The sequence below is a fragment of the Camelus bactrianus genome, chromosome 7, assembly GCF_048773025.1.
Source record: "Camelus bactrianus isolate YW-2024 breed Bactrian camel chromosome 7, ASM4877302v1, whole genome shotgun sequence".
Taxonomy (NCBI): domain Eukaryota; kingdom Metazoa; phylum Chordata; class Mammalia; order Artiodactyla; family Camelidae; genus Camelus; species Camelus bactrianus.
Genome location: NC_133545.1, coordinates 60,849,553 through 60,868,222, shown reverse-complemented (window position 1 = coordinate 60,868,222; position 18,670 = coordinate 60,849,553). Strand labels below are relative to the sequence as shown.

Below are 18,670 nucleotides of genomic sequence, written 5' to 3'. Positions count from 1 at the left end.
CAATGAATAATGATGCATTTACTGCTATAAAATATCTTTTAAATTGGCACTGCAGCCTACTTAAACACTGTTAACTCTAAATTCTGTCATCTATTTGTAACAGTTGTCCCTTTTCCAAGTCATCCATGGATTTTAAAGCAACCATCTTAGATCTACATCCAAGTTATTCATAAAAATGTTGAAGCAGAGAAGACCCAGGTCTTGTGATCCTTCAGCAAGGACCACTTCCTGACCTAAAGCCTGTAACCCACACACCTGGCGGGTGCTGGTGCAGCCTGCCTCAGGATCACAAAGCAATCCTGCTAGTCAACACAGCATCTCATACACAAGAGCATCCTAAAGCCTTGACAAATGCTTCACAGAAAGCAAGATTCACTTATCTTTCAAAACAAAGTGTAAAAAAACTACATGTATTAAAATTACAGTCATGTAAAAATATATATGCACACAGAACAAAGATTAGAAGGGAAGGAACATCAATGGAAATGTTTGTTCTAGTGTCAGACTGTGGAAATTGTTTTTTATTCAATACTGTCTTTACTATAGTTACATTGTTTAAAAAATTGAAGACACCAGAATTTTGCTTAGAGAGAATTTTGCTTGGAAGCAGTTAATGTGAAATAACTTTAAGAGCACTGAGACTATCTGATTCTAACAACCTGAAAAGCCCAGAAGGAAAAATAGTCATTTGAAAAGACTTGTTGATCTTTAGAACCACTTTTTAATGTTTTGCATTGTTGCTTTTGACTTAATACTTCTAGAGATCAGGGAGATAGCAAACTGGAGAACTGGATCCTGAAGTTTACACAAAGTCTCATGTTATGCATGTGTGTGCACGCACGTGTCTGTCTCTCTGTCCATCTGTCTGTCCATCTGTCTGTCTATCTTTCTGTCATGTCTGTCTCTCCGTCTCTGCTGGAGAGGTTGAAAAGGATCGAGAGAAAAAAAAATTGTGTTAATATTTCTGTGAAGCTCTGGACTAAAAGAATCTCTAATGGACACAGAAACCCATATCATCTCTTCACCTAGAGTCCTTTTTCACACCAAGAGTAGGAAATAAGATAAACAGCAAAATTTAGACTTTGATGCTTAGAACTGAAGTAAGGGTAAGTTTTAAGAAAAGGAATCAGAGTAAGTGTGGACAGTTAGTAAAAAAGAAAAAGAAACAAAGTAGCTGATTATTTTGGAGAAAATGTGACCCATAAATACTGCACTTACTACGACTCCAGACGTTCTGAATATTTGTGAATTTTTTAACACGTCAGAGTTTCTTCACTGTTTCATCATTTTCTCTGGAGTATGGTTTTTTTAATCAGTTAAAACCAGTGCTAGAAACTGGGTATGTGTTACCTTTCTCTCTCATCAGTTTTCTCTGTTGCCGTCCCTTGCTAATTTTCAGTAACTGAGAGAAGAGAAAATTCCACTTTGCTTAGAAATACAATTTTTCCACTAGAATTAAAGCTAAATATAAGAGGTAAATCAACAGTTTTCAGATTTATGGCAAAACTCTTATAACAAATGGATAAAATGGTCAAGTACTAAGTCCAATTAATATTTGGCAACTGAAAATTTTACTTTACTTAGAAATAAATTTTTCCTACCATACTAAAAGTTAAGTCAAATGAATGTGGTAAATCAGCAGGTTCATAGAGCTATAGCAAATTGTCATTTAAAATAGGCAAAATGTCCAACTAGAAAGTCCAGTTATTATTTAACAAGTGAAATTCCACTTTGTTTCAAAAGACAATTTTCCCACCACCCTAGAAATTAAGCTAAATATATAAGGTAAATCAACAGCTTCATAGATACATGGTAACTTGTCTTAAATAAGTAAAAGTGTCCAATTAGAAACTCTATTATTTGACAAGTGAAAATACCACTTTGTTTTGAAATACAATTTTCCCACTACACTAGAAGTTAAATACAGGTGGTAAATCAACAGCTTCATAGATCCACAGAAAATTCTCATAAAAATTGGTTAAAATGTTCAAATACAATAGGCAGTTACAACTGATAAATAATGCACATTAGCACCTTTTTTGCTTTGTGGGAAATCTTGTCAAAACGGGTAAGAAACAGTCAACACTAGAAACAAATATCTAAGAAAATCCAAAATTCACTTATGATATTAAATGTCAAAAAAGTGTTTTAAAATTCTAGTCTGTTAATTTGAGGGATGGTTTTTTAATGTTGTTTTGTTGTTTTAGGTAACACAAAAATGTCATCTAAAGTATTTATCCATTAACATTGAATCTTTGTTTTTATTTCTAATGCTATTTTGTTGCTTTAGGTTAAAAAGTTCTATCAAAACTACTTATCTATTGATGTTTTTTCCTTAGGAAAATCTAAGCAAAGTAAAAATTATTTCACATGTATGTAGAGGAGTAAAAATGCAAGGAAATATACTAAATGATTACTATGTGCATGTTAGAATAATGAGATCAGAGGAAATTCTCAATTCTTCGGTTTTAAATGTTTATGTACTAACATTGTCCATTCAAAACTTTCATTAGAAAAAGGAATTAATATTATTTCCTTTAAAAAGAACCCTACAAATATAATGTTATTTTGATAGCTAAGGCTCCTCAGAAAGAAAATAATGGAGGAAATTAATTTGATCACATTTTTAATTTTTAGAAATTATGTGCAACTCTATGAAAAAAATATATTATTTAGGCACATATATATGCATAGAGAAAGTAGAGTTCATAAATGTTACTGGGGTTATCTCAGGATGAAGAGGTTACAGGTGATCTTGATTTTCTTCTCGATTTTTCTTCCAGTTCTCTGGAGTTTTTTCCTCTAAATTTTGTACAATGAATAGGAATTTTACTTTTATTATGATAAAGATAACACTAAAGCTATTCCAGTCCCTCCCCCCTGCCCCCAATCCTGGCTAACATTTTGAAATAAAAATTCAAATAGGTTCAAACTTGTTCAAACTTTAAGTCTTGGGATAGATTTTTAAGCCTGAATTTTCTCTATCACCTATGCTGTTTTCTTAATCTCACTTCATTCAGTTAACAAACAACTAGATGAAGTAATTTTCCTGAATTTAAAAAAATGCTAAGAATTTGACAGTCCGACGGTTACTAGAACAGTTCTCTAGCTAACATAAGAAATTCTGAAATTATTCTATCTTGCAGAAAAGGGTGAACATTCTAAACATTAAAAGGCACTAGGCACTTCTAAAGAGTATATTGTGTTCACCCAACTTCCTAGAAAAATACCTTTCAGTGTTGGAAATCTGCACTTCATGTATCTAATGGTCAACACTTTATTTCTGACAAAAAGTAGAATCTCAGTAAATGTGCTACAGTCTTGTTTATTCCTAGAAAGGCTCGCGTTAAGTGCGATCCCTGCCACCCTGTCATCTACAATGGGTCAAATTCTTATTTATCCTCTCTATATAAAATAATCTGTAGCAATGTTACCTAACTATGCTCAATTTTAGCCTTCAAATACAAATGTGTCCCAACTGTGTTTCATGAATCTCACTCAGCTGTAGACAATTGGTTTTTCACTTTAACCTAAACTTCTTTTACTAAGATCATCAACAGATTGTCCGTTTTCTCAGTGCCTAACACTTTGTGGCGCTTAAATTGAAATCCACGCTACGACTTTTTTTTTAGCATCCTTTCTCATCATTATTTTAGTCTTATAACTCATTGCAATTTTCTCTAACCTAAAATGTATGTTCATACGTTTAAATATGCACAAACATTTGTGACCGAATCTCGGCAACACGCTTCAAGGATTAAACGTGCGGTTACGGTAACTAAATGTTTTCATTCACCCTACAAGATTTAGAAAAATGTAACGTTGAAGGGAGAGCTAGGTCTCTGCGTAAACCTCGTAATCACCACCAAAAGGCCGTAGCTGGGAGCCTCCAAAGCCCGCCAGATACATAGAAGGCATCCACAGCTGTTTTTAATTGTTTTTGCTTTCTCAAAATTGTGCACATGGTGGGGCAAACCGTTCTGTTTTGGCGCCTCTGGCCCCTAGCCGGGGTTAACCCTGACTTGAACGCCTTGTTTAGCTCCTAGCATTTCATGATTCCGTTTCCCTACTCCGTAAAACCTAAGAAAAACGAGATTTCCGCCGCTAAGAAATTCGCTTAGGAAGAGAGGAGAATTAAGCGTTTCAAATACACATTTTTGTGTTCTCTCCAGATGGGATTCAAGAAAAGGAGAAAAAGATTTTGTTTGTGTAGAGGGGGGCGCAGCCTGACACCCATTTCCTACAGCTCGCCTCTGAGCCGCAGAGGCCCACTCACGGGATAACGCCCCCCCACCCAAATGGGCAAGACCCCCCAGCTCTTTGCTGCAGGGATCGGGAGATGTCCACCCAGGGCTGGCGTGGGGTTGGGGGTGGGAATGGAAACTGGAGATGGAATTTCGGCGCCTCTGGGCAGGGAGGGGCCCGCGGGGGCGCGGAAGAAAAAGGCCAGGGGTCAAGCCTCGTAAGAGACGCAAAGGCCCGGGAAGTGGAGTGCGGGGCGTCCTGGAGGAGGGGTGCATTGAGGACTCCGCAGCAAGAGGGGCTGACGCCCAGAAAATGCGCCCGGGTACCCAAAACCCGGGCGGGGGATGGGGAGGCGGCGGCCTGTTGGCCCCAGGACCTCCCGTCGCGCGCAGCCCACTAACCTGTCAGTAAGAAGGTGCCAGTGGTCGCGGGGCTCATCTTGCGTGTCCCCCGACCCTGTCCCGTCCAAGCACAAGGGTCTCCCAGCTCCCACCAATGGGGCAATTGCATTCTTGGCCTGGCTAGGCCGGCCGTCCTCGATTCTCCCCTCCCCTCCCTTTCTTCTTTCCTCCCAGCTTGGCCAGTTCAGCATCAGCATCCTGCACCCCCTTCTTAATCCCGTACTCCCTCTAGCGGCGGGCCACTGTAGCGTGGCCATCGCCCCCACCCCCATCTCCCCCATCCCCCCATCCCCTCCGCCCCCGCTCCCCCTCCGCCCCCCTAACCCGCGGAGCACGCTGGGATTTGGCGCCCCCCTTCTCTGTTCAGCCTATATAAGGCTCCTAGTCCGCGCTCCGGGTACACGCGCTTCAACTTCGGTTGGTGTGTGTCGAAGAAACCTGACTACGACCTGAGGAGAACAGCGAAGAGGGTCCACCGAGCCTCGCGAAAGGTCCGCTGAGCGGGCTCGCGTCCGGAGCCACTCCGGGCTGCCGAGCACCCAGCGGAGCCCACGCCTGGCACAGGTGTGGGACCCAGTCCCTCCTGTCTTCGCAGAGGAGTCCTCGCGTGGTGAGTATGCGGTGAGGATGTTTCTTTTTTTTTTTTTTTTAAGATCACGTTCATTCCCGGTTCTTATCGGGAGCTGCGGGAGATGGAGTAGCGCCCCGAATGTCTCCACGCACACCTTGTCACGCCTTTACTGGCTGTACCCCCAAACTGATGGAGAAACCAAGCTTTCAGGGCTTTGATTTCCAGAACCCAAGTCCAGATATGGGCTGTAGAGATATGAGCTGCGGACAAACATGAGCTGCAGACAGACATGGGCTACAATTTGCAGACGTGCTGCAAAGTGATATGCGCTACAAACTAATTGGCGCTTCAATGCGCTACAAACTGATAAGCGCTTTGAATGTGCCGCAAACTGATGAGCGCTTCAGATGCGCTACAGATAGATAGGCGTTTCAAATGCACTACAAACTGATGGGCGCTTCATTGCGCTACAGATGGGCGCTTCAATGTGCTACAGACTGGGCACTTAAATGCGTTAGGGATTGTTGGGCGCTTCATTGCGCTAAAACCAGTATGAACTGCAGCGATATATGAGCTGCAGACTGATGACTGATTTGCGCTTTAAATGCGCTACAAAATCTGAGCTGCAGAAGATTGGCGCCACAAAAATTATATGATTACCATTCCTAACAGCGCTTCATCGCGCTACAAAACACAGGAACTGCAGAGGTACATGAGCTGCGGAAAATTTTACCCCTTAAATGCACTACAAAGTAATAGCAACTGCAGAGGTACAGTAACTGGACTGCTTTGCGCTACAAAGAAACCAGCTGAAGCAGACATGAGTAAGATTACTCTCTTACAGGAACCCCACCCTTTGTCTCTAACACACCTTTGGAATGGCTCCCACTATGTTTTTCTACAGGACTGTTCTCTACATGATGGTGCTGTTAGACAAAATGGAGCCCTGGGCAAAAATTAGTGTTTAACATTCTGCCCACACCATTCCTGCTATGGCAGTGGAGTAGAGAGGTATTGACTTGAGTGTAAAAGGGAATCTTTTGGTGGTGGCAGAGTGGACTGCCATGCCTAGTTGCGTTTAATTGAAGTGGCGGTGTAGTTGTAGTGGTGGCGCGAATTGGCGTCCAGCAACAGTTTGTGGAAACTGTTGGTCCGCTGAGTATTGAAAGCGGGGGGAGGATTGGATCTGGGGGTGATTGCTCTTGTTGCATGAAATGAATCTGGCTGTGGGAGGGGTTTTGGGAGGGGGGATCCTGGGAGAGGCTTGCAGCCAGTCTCAGACCTGCCCCGCCCATTCTAGCGTGCCTTCTCCGCAGTATCTGCTCAGAGCAGGCTTAGCGCCTCCCAGCGCCTACTCAGAGCGCGCCTCCTCGGCCGCGCGCCTCCTCGGCCGTGCGCCTCCTCCTCCACGCGCCTCCTCTGCGGCGCACCTTCCCAGAGCGCGCCTTCCCAGAGCGCGCCTTCTAGACGCTGCCTCCCCAGTCCCCGCCTCCCCCTGTGCCCGCCTCCTCTGAGGTGATTCCCCAGACCCCGCCTTCCCCTGAGCCTGCCTCCTCTGATGCAGCTCTCCAGACCCCGCCTCCCCCTAAGTCGGCCTACTCTGAGGCCACCCGCCCAGACTTCTTCTCCCCCTGAAGCCCCCCTCCTCTGAGGTGGTCCCCCCAGACCTCCTCTCTCTGAGCCTGCCTCCTCTGAGGTGGCTTGCCCAGACCCCGCTTCTTCTAAGCTTGGCCCCTCCCTGAACCAGCCTCTTCTGAGGGGGCCTATGGCCCCACCTCCCCCAGAGCCCACTTGCGCCTGCGCAGTGTGAGCCCCCACCCCTCCCATCAGGTACCCCTCCTTTGCGCCTGCGCACCTTCACTGTCTGAGCCTGGCTGCACAGCCCCGCCCTCCTGTGGTTTCTGCTGCGCCTGTTTTGCTTTTTATCCACTGGTGTCTAACAAATATAAGAGTAATAAATAAGAATAATTAATCTAACAACAATATTAATTAGACATGACGTTAATAAGCATGTTTTCTAAGCACTCTGCATATGTTAAATAACATAATCCCGTAATTTAAACTCCTATTAGGGGTTATGAAGGGTGCTTCTAAACTGACATGTCTGGCACCTGTAAGAGCAATCCAGCTAAATGTTTTTACTACAAATGAAAAATAAAATATTATAAATACTTTAACATTTAAGACTTTTTTGACACACTAGTGGACCTTTGAGATGGGATCTACTGGAATCGGATGCTTTTGTGAATACAAAATAAAGAACAACTTGAACTTTGTTTCATAGGAGTTTTACGTGGCCTTATTGGTGCTGCAGCTTGGCCTCTGAGGGAGGATGAAGTGTTTATCTGCATGCCTATGAAGCTGGATTTTTTTCTTGGAACGCTAGAGGATTAGCCCTGGCTAACTTGCCTACATATTTATTAATTGTGCCTGGCACATGGTAGGCATTCATTAAATATGTGCTAAATGACCAGAGTAAGTTGGTTTATTCCTTGTCTTCCTTGGTGTCTGCAGATGTTTTCTGGGTTTTTGCACCTGTCTCTTTCCTATGGTGCTTTGCTGTCCTGGGATGTCCAAGACATTGCCTTATCTCTCTCACCTTTAACAGGATCTTTAAAAAAAAAAAAAAGTATGTATTTTTAAACTCCAATAATTTAGCTTTAATTATAATTTAAAACAACTAAATTAATTCAAAATATTCCAGATAATTAACTTTTTTTATAAACTAAAAAGCAAAAGCTAATTATTTAAATTTGGGGCAGGAGGATTTTTTAATGGTCCATAATTGTCATATTTAAAATTTGTGTAATGTAACAAAATGGCTACATTGCAAAATACAGACTCAGGGTTTTAGCTGGCATTTAAAAATATATACATAAAACAAATTTACTGACAGTCAGATGTTTGTTTCTAACTATATGAAGAAATTATAAAACCTGGTTCCATATATTATAAACCATGAGCCAGGACTTCGTTACAGGGGGGTTTGGAAACATTGGCTCCAAAAAATCTGTCACACTCCACCAACACGCCCCCCCTGCCCCAACAAGTATACAAACTATGGTATCATGTGCTTATCATAATTACAGCTTTCAGTAAGTCCCCAGGCCCCTTTTATGCACCATGTCCCCCTGACCCCCCCTTCTCTTTGGAAGTTATATGTCTGCATTTTAAAAAGGTTCAAAACAATGGTAAGAAAAGAATGTGCACATTAATAAAATTTGCATTTCACAAATAGCATTCATAGTTCTCAAAGAAATGTGGATATTTGCAAATGTAAAACAATTAAGCATTGTTTAATGAAGTGCGATTTCCTAATGGGCTGTTTAATGTGTGGCAGTTTTTGGCTACTATTTTACTTTGCTATGTTTGGGGGTCAGGGAAATAGAAATTTTCAGAAGTCATTGTGAAGAGTCAAAGGTTGAATCAAATGTATTTAATTCTTAAATACAATAATACTGAACTCTTTTTCATATGTAAAGATGGCATCTGTCCCAAGTTGCTTAGCTTTAAGCTGTATGTCCTTTCAGGTTTTAGGAATGGGGCCTCTTGACCTCACCTCCCTAATCCAGCCCCTACTAAGGGGGGCGTTTAAGGAGCCATAGTCCTGTAATTCAAATCAAGTCACAGTGTTCCTGTTCCCATGTTAATTGGTGCTCCAGTTGCTGTTTAAACATTTGTAAACTTACACTGTTAATTTGCCTGCCCACTACCCTTTCACTTTTAGTGTTAAATTTCTCTGTTCTGGGCAGTTATCTCTTTTAGGGCTTAGGGTCCTACCCCAAAATTACAAACCCCAGGGATGGGAGCTTTAGGCCTGATATTGATATAAGTTAGGAGCCTCAAACTGTTGACCTTGCAGGCCAAATAAGGCCATTAATTTGTTAGACCAGCACTGGATTAAAAAATTTTTACAAGAATTCAATGTTTGGGGAGGGGGGAATGCATCCCCATGTTAAATAGTTGCTGCCCCTCCCTATTGTCCTGTTTCCAACCTTCTCACCTCTATATTATCTTCCTTTCTACCAACAGCATTTAAATTTTAAACTCTTATTGATTTCTTGTTTCCATAAACAATACAGTGACTGTTTGCTGATTTCCTAATGTACTGTTATTTCTGTCCTATCATTGTGTTTTGCAGATGTTAAAACCATCAGACCTGGGCCTCAGTAAAGCCCACCCCAGTGACTGTGACTGACATGTAGGCTGTTAACCTTCCTGACCTGGGTCAGGCTACGCCAGACCATGCTGTGAATGCCTTTTCAGAAATCTTGTCTCTAAGTTTTGAAAGTATTAATTAATGTCTTGATGACAGAAGTGGCACCTGAGTCACCTGTGTGCTTATTAGTTGCTTTTCTATGGGACATTAAAACTCTTAATTTAATAAATAAAAGTTGCATTATTTTGTAACCTCATAATCTGAGTGTCACCAGTACAGTTGTCTCCAGGCAGTTGGAAATGAAACTGAATGTCACAGGTTATGATGTGTTAATTACACCTTATAATTTCTTCTAAACGTGAATATCTTATCTTAAATATCAACTGTTAATTGTTTTTGTAGCCTAAGTTATTAAAGTAATTAGGTAACAGTTTAAAACTATTAAAACGGCACAGTGATTCTGTTCCTCAAGGACTCTGCTATCTAGCAACTCCTTGGAGAGGCCGTACCAACACTGCAGGGCATAGGGAAAATGGCAGTGGGTGGCAGGGTTGGCAAAGGGGAGGGCCTAAAGAATTAGGAGAGGCCTTAGGAAAGAAGGAGGAAGGGATATTTCTCCACAGCCAAGCATCATGTTTGATTATCATCACCTTTTTCCCTACCTTGTACCCTGTTGGTTGAAATATTAGCTATTTTTCACCAAACTTCTCTGAATAATACATGTTTATCTTTGTGGTTTTATTTTATGTAATTAATTTGGTGTCCATTTTTGCCTTGATGGATCAGAGAAGAACAGGTGGCCAGGACTGCCAAATTAAAATGTAGTGAATAGGCAGTCTGCCTGCTTTATATATTAAGTTTTTAAACTTTTTGGCCTTTTCCTAGAGTTTTCCAAATATGAGAATTTAAGGTCCATTTAAAAAAATTATTGAAATGTTAAAATAAGTACTCTAAATCCATTTAACCTTATTTTCAGGAAGTATACAGGCAATGTGTGCTGTTACTGTATGTGTGATTTATTGTTACCATACCCATAATTAGGACAATTAATCTCCCCTACCCATGCACATACATCTACCCACCCCCTAAGCATGAAGCCCTATCCCACTTTAAATCACAAACTTTGGGGTGGGGCTATGCTGACAAATCTTGCTTAAAAACCAGGGATTGCAAACTGGTGACCTGGAAGTCTAATGAGGCCCTGGATTTGTTTGACAAACAGTGTTTTTGTTGTTGTTTTTTAAATTAGTATCTTTTGGTGGGAGGTACATATCCAGGTTGCCATAGTTGCAGCCCCTCCCTATTTTAATCTCAGCCTCTTTACACACAAAGTTAAAGTTTGTTTTTTTATCAGTGACTTTATTAATATTAGCTAACAGTTATTGAATATTCACTATGTGCTTTACCTGCATTATTTAATTAAATCCTTACCCTTAAGTTTGAGGTGTGCTATTATTGGGCTTCTTTGAATGAATGCCCCATTTTTCAGCCCTACTACTCCTAGGAGGCATCAACGAACATCTGTTAATTGACTGTATAATAAGAAAGGAAACTGATAAACACACGCTGCTGCCTAGTGCCATTTCTGTCCCAAAGGAAAAAAGTAATTTAGACAGTCCTGTGGATTTTGTGGTGGTGCTTGTTTGTTCTCATAACCAGTTACTTTCTTTCTAGATGTGGATTAGGGCTGGCCAGAGTGCCCCATCCCCCAGGGTTGATGAATACAGGCATCGTGATTTTAATTCCTCTCTTCTTTTTCTTGGTTCTCTATTGGCTGAAACAGTAGGTGTTTTCAGGTAACTTCTCTAATAACAGTTACAATTTTGGCTTCATTTTGTGTAACTTTTCTGGTGTCAGTCTTTGTCCTGAAAGTTTCTTGCTTTGCTCTCTGGATATAAAACTTCTTGTTTGGAGTGTTTCCACTTTTTTTATTACCCAGTAAAAGTAATTGTGCTATTGATACAGTGGTGTATTGTTGAATCATAATGAACAGGTGATTCTTGAGGATGAAAAGGACATTTGGACAAGAAAAAGTAGGGTGCTTTTCATTATCTGTTGTCCTCATTGATTAACTGATTTCTTTTTTTGCAGGGTTTTTGTCTGTTTATTAACTACCGATGTAAGCAAGTAAAGCAAAGAGATACTTTAAATACTCATGTATTTAAGGTACTTTAATAGATATTTTAAATGCTAAAATCTTCTTTATATTGTGCTGCTTTGAATGTATATGTTGAATTTATGCTTCTATTATTTACAGAAACAAAAAGCTTCTGAAAACCAAACGCCGAAAGGGTGGAAGAGGAGGCCAAGATCCAGGCCTCCATCCCCACAGGAGTGAAGCTACACCTGGGAGGTCTCCTCCCACCCCAAATCTCACCCTGGGGCCCGACTGCCCACCTCCTCCTCCTCCTCCTCCCCCCAACGGTCCCTCCTCCTCCTCCTCCTCCTCCTCCTCCTCCACCTCCTCCGCCGCCTCCTGCAGCGGCCAAAGGGGCCAGTACATCCCCAACCTGGCAGAACGAAGACGGGACGATCTCTCTGAAGAGATCAACAACCTCAGAGAAAAGGTCATGAAGCAGTCTGAGGAGAACAACAACCTGCAGAACCAGGTGCAGAAACTCACAGAGGAGAACACCTCCCTCCGTGAGCAAGTGGAGCCCGCCCCCGAGGACGAGGAAGACGACATTGAGCTCTGTGGTGCTGCAGCCGCTGCTGCCCCAGCCACTCCGATCGAGGAAGAGTGCCCAGATGACCTTCCCGAGAAGTTTGACGGCAACCCAGACATGCTGGTTCCTTTCATGTCCCAGTGCCAGCTCTTCATGGAAAAGAGCACCAGAGATTTCTCAGTTGATCGCGTCCGTGTCTGCTTTGTGACAAGCATGATGACCGGCCGTGCTGCCCGCTGGGCCTCCGCCAAGCTTGAGCGATCCCACTACCTGATGCACAACTACCCAGCCTTCATGACTGAAATGAAGCATGTCTTTGAAGACCCTCAGCGGCGCGAGGCTGCCAAACGCAAGATCAGACGTCTGCGCCAAGGCATGGGGTCAGTCATCGACTACTCCAACGCTTTCCAGATGATTGCACAGGACCTGGATTGGAACGAGCCGGCACTGATTGACCAGTACCACGAGGGCCTCAGCGACCACATTCAGGCGGAGCTGTCACGCCTTGAAGTTGCCAAGTCACTGCCCGCCCTGATCGGCCAGTGCATCCACATCGAGAGAAGGCTGGCCAGGGCAGCTGCCGCCCGCAAGCCGCGCTCTCCGCCACGTGCACTGGTGATGCCTCATGTCAGCAGCCACCACCAGGTAGATCCTACCGAGCCCGTGGGAGGTGCCCGCATGCGCCTGACCCAGGAAGAAAAAGAAAGACGCAGAAAGCTGAACCTGTGCCTCTACTGTGGGAATGGAGGTCACTACGCCGACAACTGTCCTGCCAAGGCCTCGAAGGCTTCGCCGGCGGGAAACTCCCCGGCCCCGCTGTAGAGGGACCTTCAGCGACCGGGCCGGAATTAATAAGGTCCCCACAAGATGATGCTTCATCTCCACACTTGCAAGTGATGCTCCAGATTCATCTTCCGGGCAGACACACCCTGTTCGTCCGAGCTATGATCGATTCTGGTGCTTCTGGCAACTTCATTGATCACGAATACGTTGCCCAGAATGGCATTCCTCTGCGAGTCAAGGACTGGCCAATACTTGTAGAAGCGATCGATGGACGTCCCATAGCATCGGGACCCGTTGTCCATGAAACACACGACCTGATAGTCGACTTGGGAGATCACCGTGAAGTGCTGTCATTTGATGTGACTCAGTCTCCATTCTTCCCCATCGTCCTTGGGGTGCGTTGGCTGAGCACACACGATCCCAATATCACGTGGAGCACCCGATCGATCGTCTTCGATTCCGAATATTGCCGATACCACTGCCGGATGTATTCTCCAATACCACCACCGCTCCCACCACCAGCACAACCTTCATTCTATTACCCAGTAGAAGGATACAGAGTTTACCAACCAGTGAGGTATTACTACGTCCAGAATGTGTACACTCCAGTAGATGAAAATGTCTACCCAGACCACCGCCTGGTTGACCCGAACATAGAAATGATCCCTGGAGCACACAGTATTCCCAGCGGACATGTGTATTCACTGTCGGAATCAGAGATGGCAGCTCTGCGAGATTTTGTGGCCAGAAACGTAAAAGATGGGCTGATTACTCCAACAATCGCACCAAACGGAGCCCAAGTTCTCCAAGTGAAAAGGGGATGGAAACTGCAAGTTTCTTACGACTGCCGAGCTCCCAACAATTTCACCATCCAGAATCAGTACCCTCGACTCTCTATTCCAAATTTAGAAGACCAAGCTCACCTGGCGACGTACACTGAGTATGTACCTCAAATACCAGGATATCCGACCTACCCTGCGTATGCCACGTACCCAACCTACCCAGTAGGATTCGCCTGGTACCCTGTGGGGCGAGATGGACATGGACGATCGCTCTATGTCCCCGTGATGATCACCTGGAATCCACATTGGTACCGCCAGCCTCCGGTGCCTCAGTATCCGCCACCGCAGCCACCTCCGCCGCCGCCACCGCCGCCACCGCCGCCCTCTTACAGCACCCTGTAAATAAATACCAGTCATCCTTCAGGATCTCTGCCCTCAAAATGTACTCCTGTTCAGCTTCTCAATCAGTGACTGTGTGCTAAATTGAGCTACTGCACCTTCAGACCAACCTGAGGCACAGGTTTTCTCTGAAATGGTTACAGAAGGTCAGGGCCGCCCTGGACTGGCACACATCTTAAAGCACCAAGGGACCTCCACTGTTTGGTGGGAGTGACAAAATATTTACCAACAAATTAACTGCCAATCTAATTAGAATTCGTAGTAAGTTTACTTCCCAGCAAACCCTGGAAGCCTGGGTTTTACCTGCTGAAAGTACTGTCACCATCTGAATTAAAGACTGCCAAAGTCCTCGTTTAACATTTACAGAGAAGCTGATGCAAACACAGGAAATGCTGTTTTCTTTATGGAGGGGGAGACAAGGAGGAGGAGGACATGACTTTTCCTGTAGTTTCGGTACTCTTTACATCACTAGAGGACCGAGGCCTTATTAAGGAAGCCAGAATTAATGGTGCAGTATGAAATGGCTTCCGTGATCTTTTTTGCTGCACCTTTTGAAACTTCACCATCTTCAGACTCCACACTTTGATGGTTCAAGGAGCAGCAACTCGACCAGTTCTCCCAGGAGCAGGCAAAACCCCTGCAACAGAAACACCTCAGGCCTCAGAAGGAAGTGCTCTCAGATGGACATTTGCATGTTGAGTGTGCCTTCACATCCTGGTGCAAATCACATGTACCCAATAACTCTGGCTGTCACAACACCTTACCATCATCATGCCAGCAATGGCTTCCATACAACGTTAATCCTGGTAACCAGAGACTTTGATGGTTCCAGGTGTGTTAGATGTTTGTGAAGTGTGATCACCTCTCAGTCATGTATGAGGGCTAACAAGTAGCAAGTCAAAAGGACTCCTAAATCCCATACCCAACTCTTAAAAAAAGAGACTCTGAGTTAATGTTATCAACTTGTCCTGGAACTTCAGAATTTTTACAAGCTTTGTTAATTGGCTGGAAGAGCATGACCTGAAGTCTTGGGAGCATCTGTCCATGTCTCTGCCTCCATATGCATCTGGGCATTTCATCATCAGTCCCCTCACTAGACTGTAGCACTAGGATGCTTAGGGAGGGGAAATAATTTTAGCACCCAGTAGGGGATGGAGCTGGTAACAAGCTGCCAATGAATGGAAGGCCTCAGAAAGCAACTCAAAGCAACAGACAACACAAAAGAGTTGTCTTCAATTTGGTGACATCAACTGATGTCTCCTAGACGCTTTGTGCTAACCTGGGACTGCCTGACTTCCTTTAGCCTGGTCCCTTGCTAATACCTTGAACTCTTTGTCTAACCTCTCTCTTTCTGTTTACTACTGCCATTAACCCTGCTGCAGGATTTGTGTCATCCTTCCTGCCTGGTTGCCGAGACTCCATTTTGCTGCCATGCAAGAAGAAAGAGGCAGGCTTCTTGGGGCATTTGTTTCAACACACAGCCCCCAATTGCCAAAACAGTTTGAGCAGTAGAAAACAACGTGGTATATATTTCAAATTGCCTGTCATGAAGAGGAGTCTAATGGTGAAGTTTCACTTTTCATCAACATCATCTTTCACATATTCATTATCACCCACCCCTATTCTTGCATGTTTAAACACTTAAAAGTTTTAGCTGTAGATTGATAGTGTTCTTTAACAGTGTTTTAAAGTGGTGACTCTGCTTTCAGAAATTATTTCCATTGAATAACAAAGTACTATCCAATTCTTATTGTTAAACTAATTAAAATTGATAGGTAACGTAGTGTAAAATATTTCTTACTGTGAACTTCTCTTAAAACACTGTGAATGAGAGGCTCCTCAGAACTGGAGTATTTGTATAATAGTTCATCCTGTTCATCTTCAAACCTCTATTTTAATATCATCTAATTGTTTTCTAATTGGGCCTTTAAAAATCACACAAAATGATACACAAATTCAGAGAAGATACCTGATTGGCTACTTAATCCAAAACAACTTTTACTTTTTTTTTTTTTTTTTTCTTTCAATGGAATCAGAAAGCTTGACAGTCACTCATGTGTTTGAGTAATTACTTTTTAAATGGTGCATTTGTGCTTTTGGACTTTTTGAAGCGTTAACTTCAGTTTACCTCAGATACCAACCCATCCTCCATACATTTGAATTCCAGTTGTTTTGTGTCAAATTTACAGTTGTCAATTGATCTTCAAGCTGCAAAGGGCCTAGAAATGGGCTATTGTTTGCAGCCCCGGCATGTGCACACGAACATTTGCCATCACTGCAAGTGGAAGTCTGGAGATGTGAGCCAACAACAACAATCATCAAGGGAGTATGGTGGTGTGGGTTAACAACTCATGGATGAAGTCCCTGACACACTTTTGGCTGTTTTGTAAAGCTTGTGAAAAACTTTGGCAGTGTGTGCTATGCTCTATAGCTATATATACTATCTATAAGTGTAGGTGTTAAGGATAAGTAATCTCAAATTTATTCTATGGTATCAGAATTTTATTAAGTTTCCTTTCACTCGATTTATTTTGTTGCTGTTGATCAATTTTAATTGAATAGTTTAAATTTTTTTGGCATTTTCCGACAAAATGCCTTTATTCATAAGAAAGGGAAAAGCAAAGGAATTAAATCTCTAAAGAAGGTGGAAAGGGAGCAAAATCAAAACAAGACATATAAACCACAACATCAAAATTATTAAGCAAAATCAGTAGTCTGCCTTTTAAAACAAATTGGCAAAATTGATTGACTTTTGGCCTGAATTTTCAGTGTTTAAAAAAATCAGTGAAGAAGATATAAGCTCCCATTGTTAGGCAGACTTAGAACTAGCTAAGGTCACCATGCTAGGCTGTTGAAACGGAGGCAGTTTACATACATTTCTGAAGGGTCAATTCAGTTTGAGCAATGAGGTATTTGTATTAGATACTGGAAAATGGAGAATAAGTTGGATTAAATCATGTGAGCTAGCACAGTGAACTTGCAGGTACACAAAATAGGAGGGGCACATCTACATAGTGCAGTCTGGATTTCTGTTTAAGTTTGCAGGTACCTCTTGGACTCCTGAATTGATCCAGTTGTCATCTACCACAGACATCTAACATCAGACAGAATTCCAAGATTGGCAACAGAGAACACTGCGGGAAAGACCTGGGCAGAAATGAAGGAAGGACCATGTACAGAGATGAAGTGGCTGAAGGGAACCACACGACATTTTCATCTAAAGAATGCACATCTGTTGGGATGGAAAGTTCTTTGTTGTTTCAGATTGTAGAATGCTATTGAATTGGTCTGTGGAAAATTGCATTGTTTTTATTTCTTTCTGTAATCAGTTTAAGTAATTGGGGATATATATCATAATCATAAGTATTTTAGAATGGGAGGGACTATTAAGTAATCTTAAGTGGGTGGGATTAGTTAAAAAGCATGATACTATGTACTAGGTATCTTTATAAGTGGACATGTGTACTTACTTGTGATCCTTTACCCCATGATTGCTACCCCTAATGATTTCAAATAAACTCGGAGGGAACTGCAGGGAGATCAGTCTTTTTTAGGGCTGTTGGACCTGGATAGAACCCTAGTGGGAGAAAGTTCAAAGATGATTGGATAAATAATTTAATAGAGGATCTTTGCCCTGGGTGTTAACTCCAGGGATTGAGATTGTAAGCAAAGTCTTTAGAGAGTTAGGATAGATTGATGCCCTTTGAGAAATTGTTGCTGGAGTGAAATTGATAATGATGGATGGTAAAGATTCATGGGAGTTACAGGAAAGTGATGGATAAGAACTGTTGCTTACGCCCCTGTCAGTAGCCCTCTTCCTTACCCATGCCTCTTCTCCCTAACTCTACACCTCCTACCTACCCCTGCCCTACCTCCCCACCCTTCCCCATTGCTTTATTCTCTTTACTCTGTATTTCTCTCTATTTACTAATATTGTATTGATGTTATAATAAGAATTCAATTAATAAAGATTTAGTGGTTAAGTGCAAACTGTCTTGATCATTTCAGTGTTCACGGGCATTAGTGGAACATGGTGAGGGAGTGGACAGGGTTGGGGAGGAGAGAAGGGGAAGCAGGAATGGGGGAGGTTGGAGAAGGGGGAGAAAGGAGGGTAAAGAAAAATAGAGGAGTGAGGAGGGGACAGTGGAGGGGGCGGGACAGTGAGGAGGGGCCGTCGGGGGGTGGGGAATGGGACAGTGAGGAGGGTTGGGGGTGGGAAGAGGGAGTGGGGTGGGAAGGGTAGGGGTAATTTGGGAAGTGGTGGGGGTGGTAAAATGAATACATCAGTCAAGCAACCCAGTATCCATTATTTACCCAGAATACTTCAGGAAGTCAATGAAATCATTCCTGCTGTAAAAACTTTTAACATATCAATAAAGCCACACAATTAATAGTGACTCTGGGCATAATATAAAAATCTTTTTAAACTACAAGCTTTAACATGTGAAGTAAAGCCACACAATTAATAGCGACTCTGGACATAACAAAAAACTTCTTAAGCTACAAGACTTTTAACATAAAATAAGTCACACAATTAGTGACTATAGGTGTAACATAATAAGATGCAAAACTTTAACATATAAATTAAAGCCACACAATAAAGAGATTCTATTGAAATAAAATATAACATTTTATTTTTTGTATCAATTTTACTTGGAATACTT

At 42.6% G+C, this 18,670-nt stretch overlaps 2 protein-coding genes across 8 annotated transcripts in view; one reads left to right on the top strand and one right to left on the bottom strand.

Annotated features, from left to right (window-relative positions):
* The window catches only part of SGCE (sarcoglycan epsilon), a 64,686-nt gene extending 59,847 nt beyond the window's left edge, over nt 1-4,839 (bottom strand). For 3 of the 7 annotated variants that reach the window (XM_045508721.2, XM_074367478.1, XM_045508733.2), the window contains exon 1: nt 4,647-4,836. In XM_045508721.2, the coding sequence (XP_045364677.1) occupies nt 4,647-4,755 (109 nt within the window). In that variant the 5' untranslated portion in view covers nt 4,756-4,836. Of the gene's footprint in view, nt 1-4,646 lie in introns of all 7 variants that reach the window. The other 4 variants (XM_074367475.1, XM_074367476.1, XM_074367477.1 and 1 more) reach the window with 3 other exon arrangements.
* A 191-nt stretch (nt 4,840-5,030) lies between these two features.
* PEG10 (paternally expressed 10) lies at nt 5,031-17,996 on the top strand. Its single transcript, XM_010972559.2, is given in 3 exon segments — nt 5,031-5,267; nt 11,634-12,835; nt 12,838-17,996. Coding segments are annotated over 3 exon segments (2,379 nt in total). The 5' UTR covers nt 5,031-5,262; the 3' UTR covers nt 14,010-17,996.
* Nucleotides 17,997-18,670: the final 674 nt, after the last annotated feature.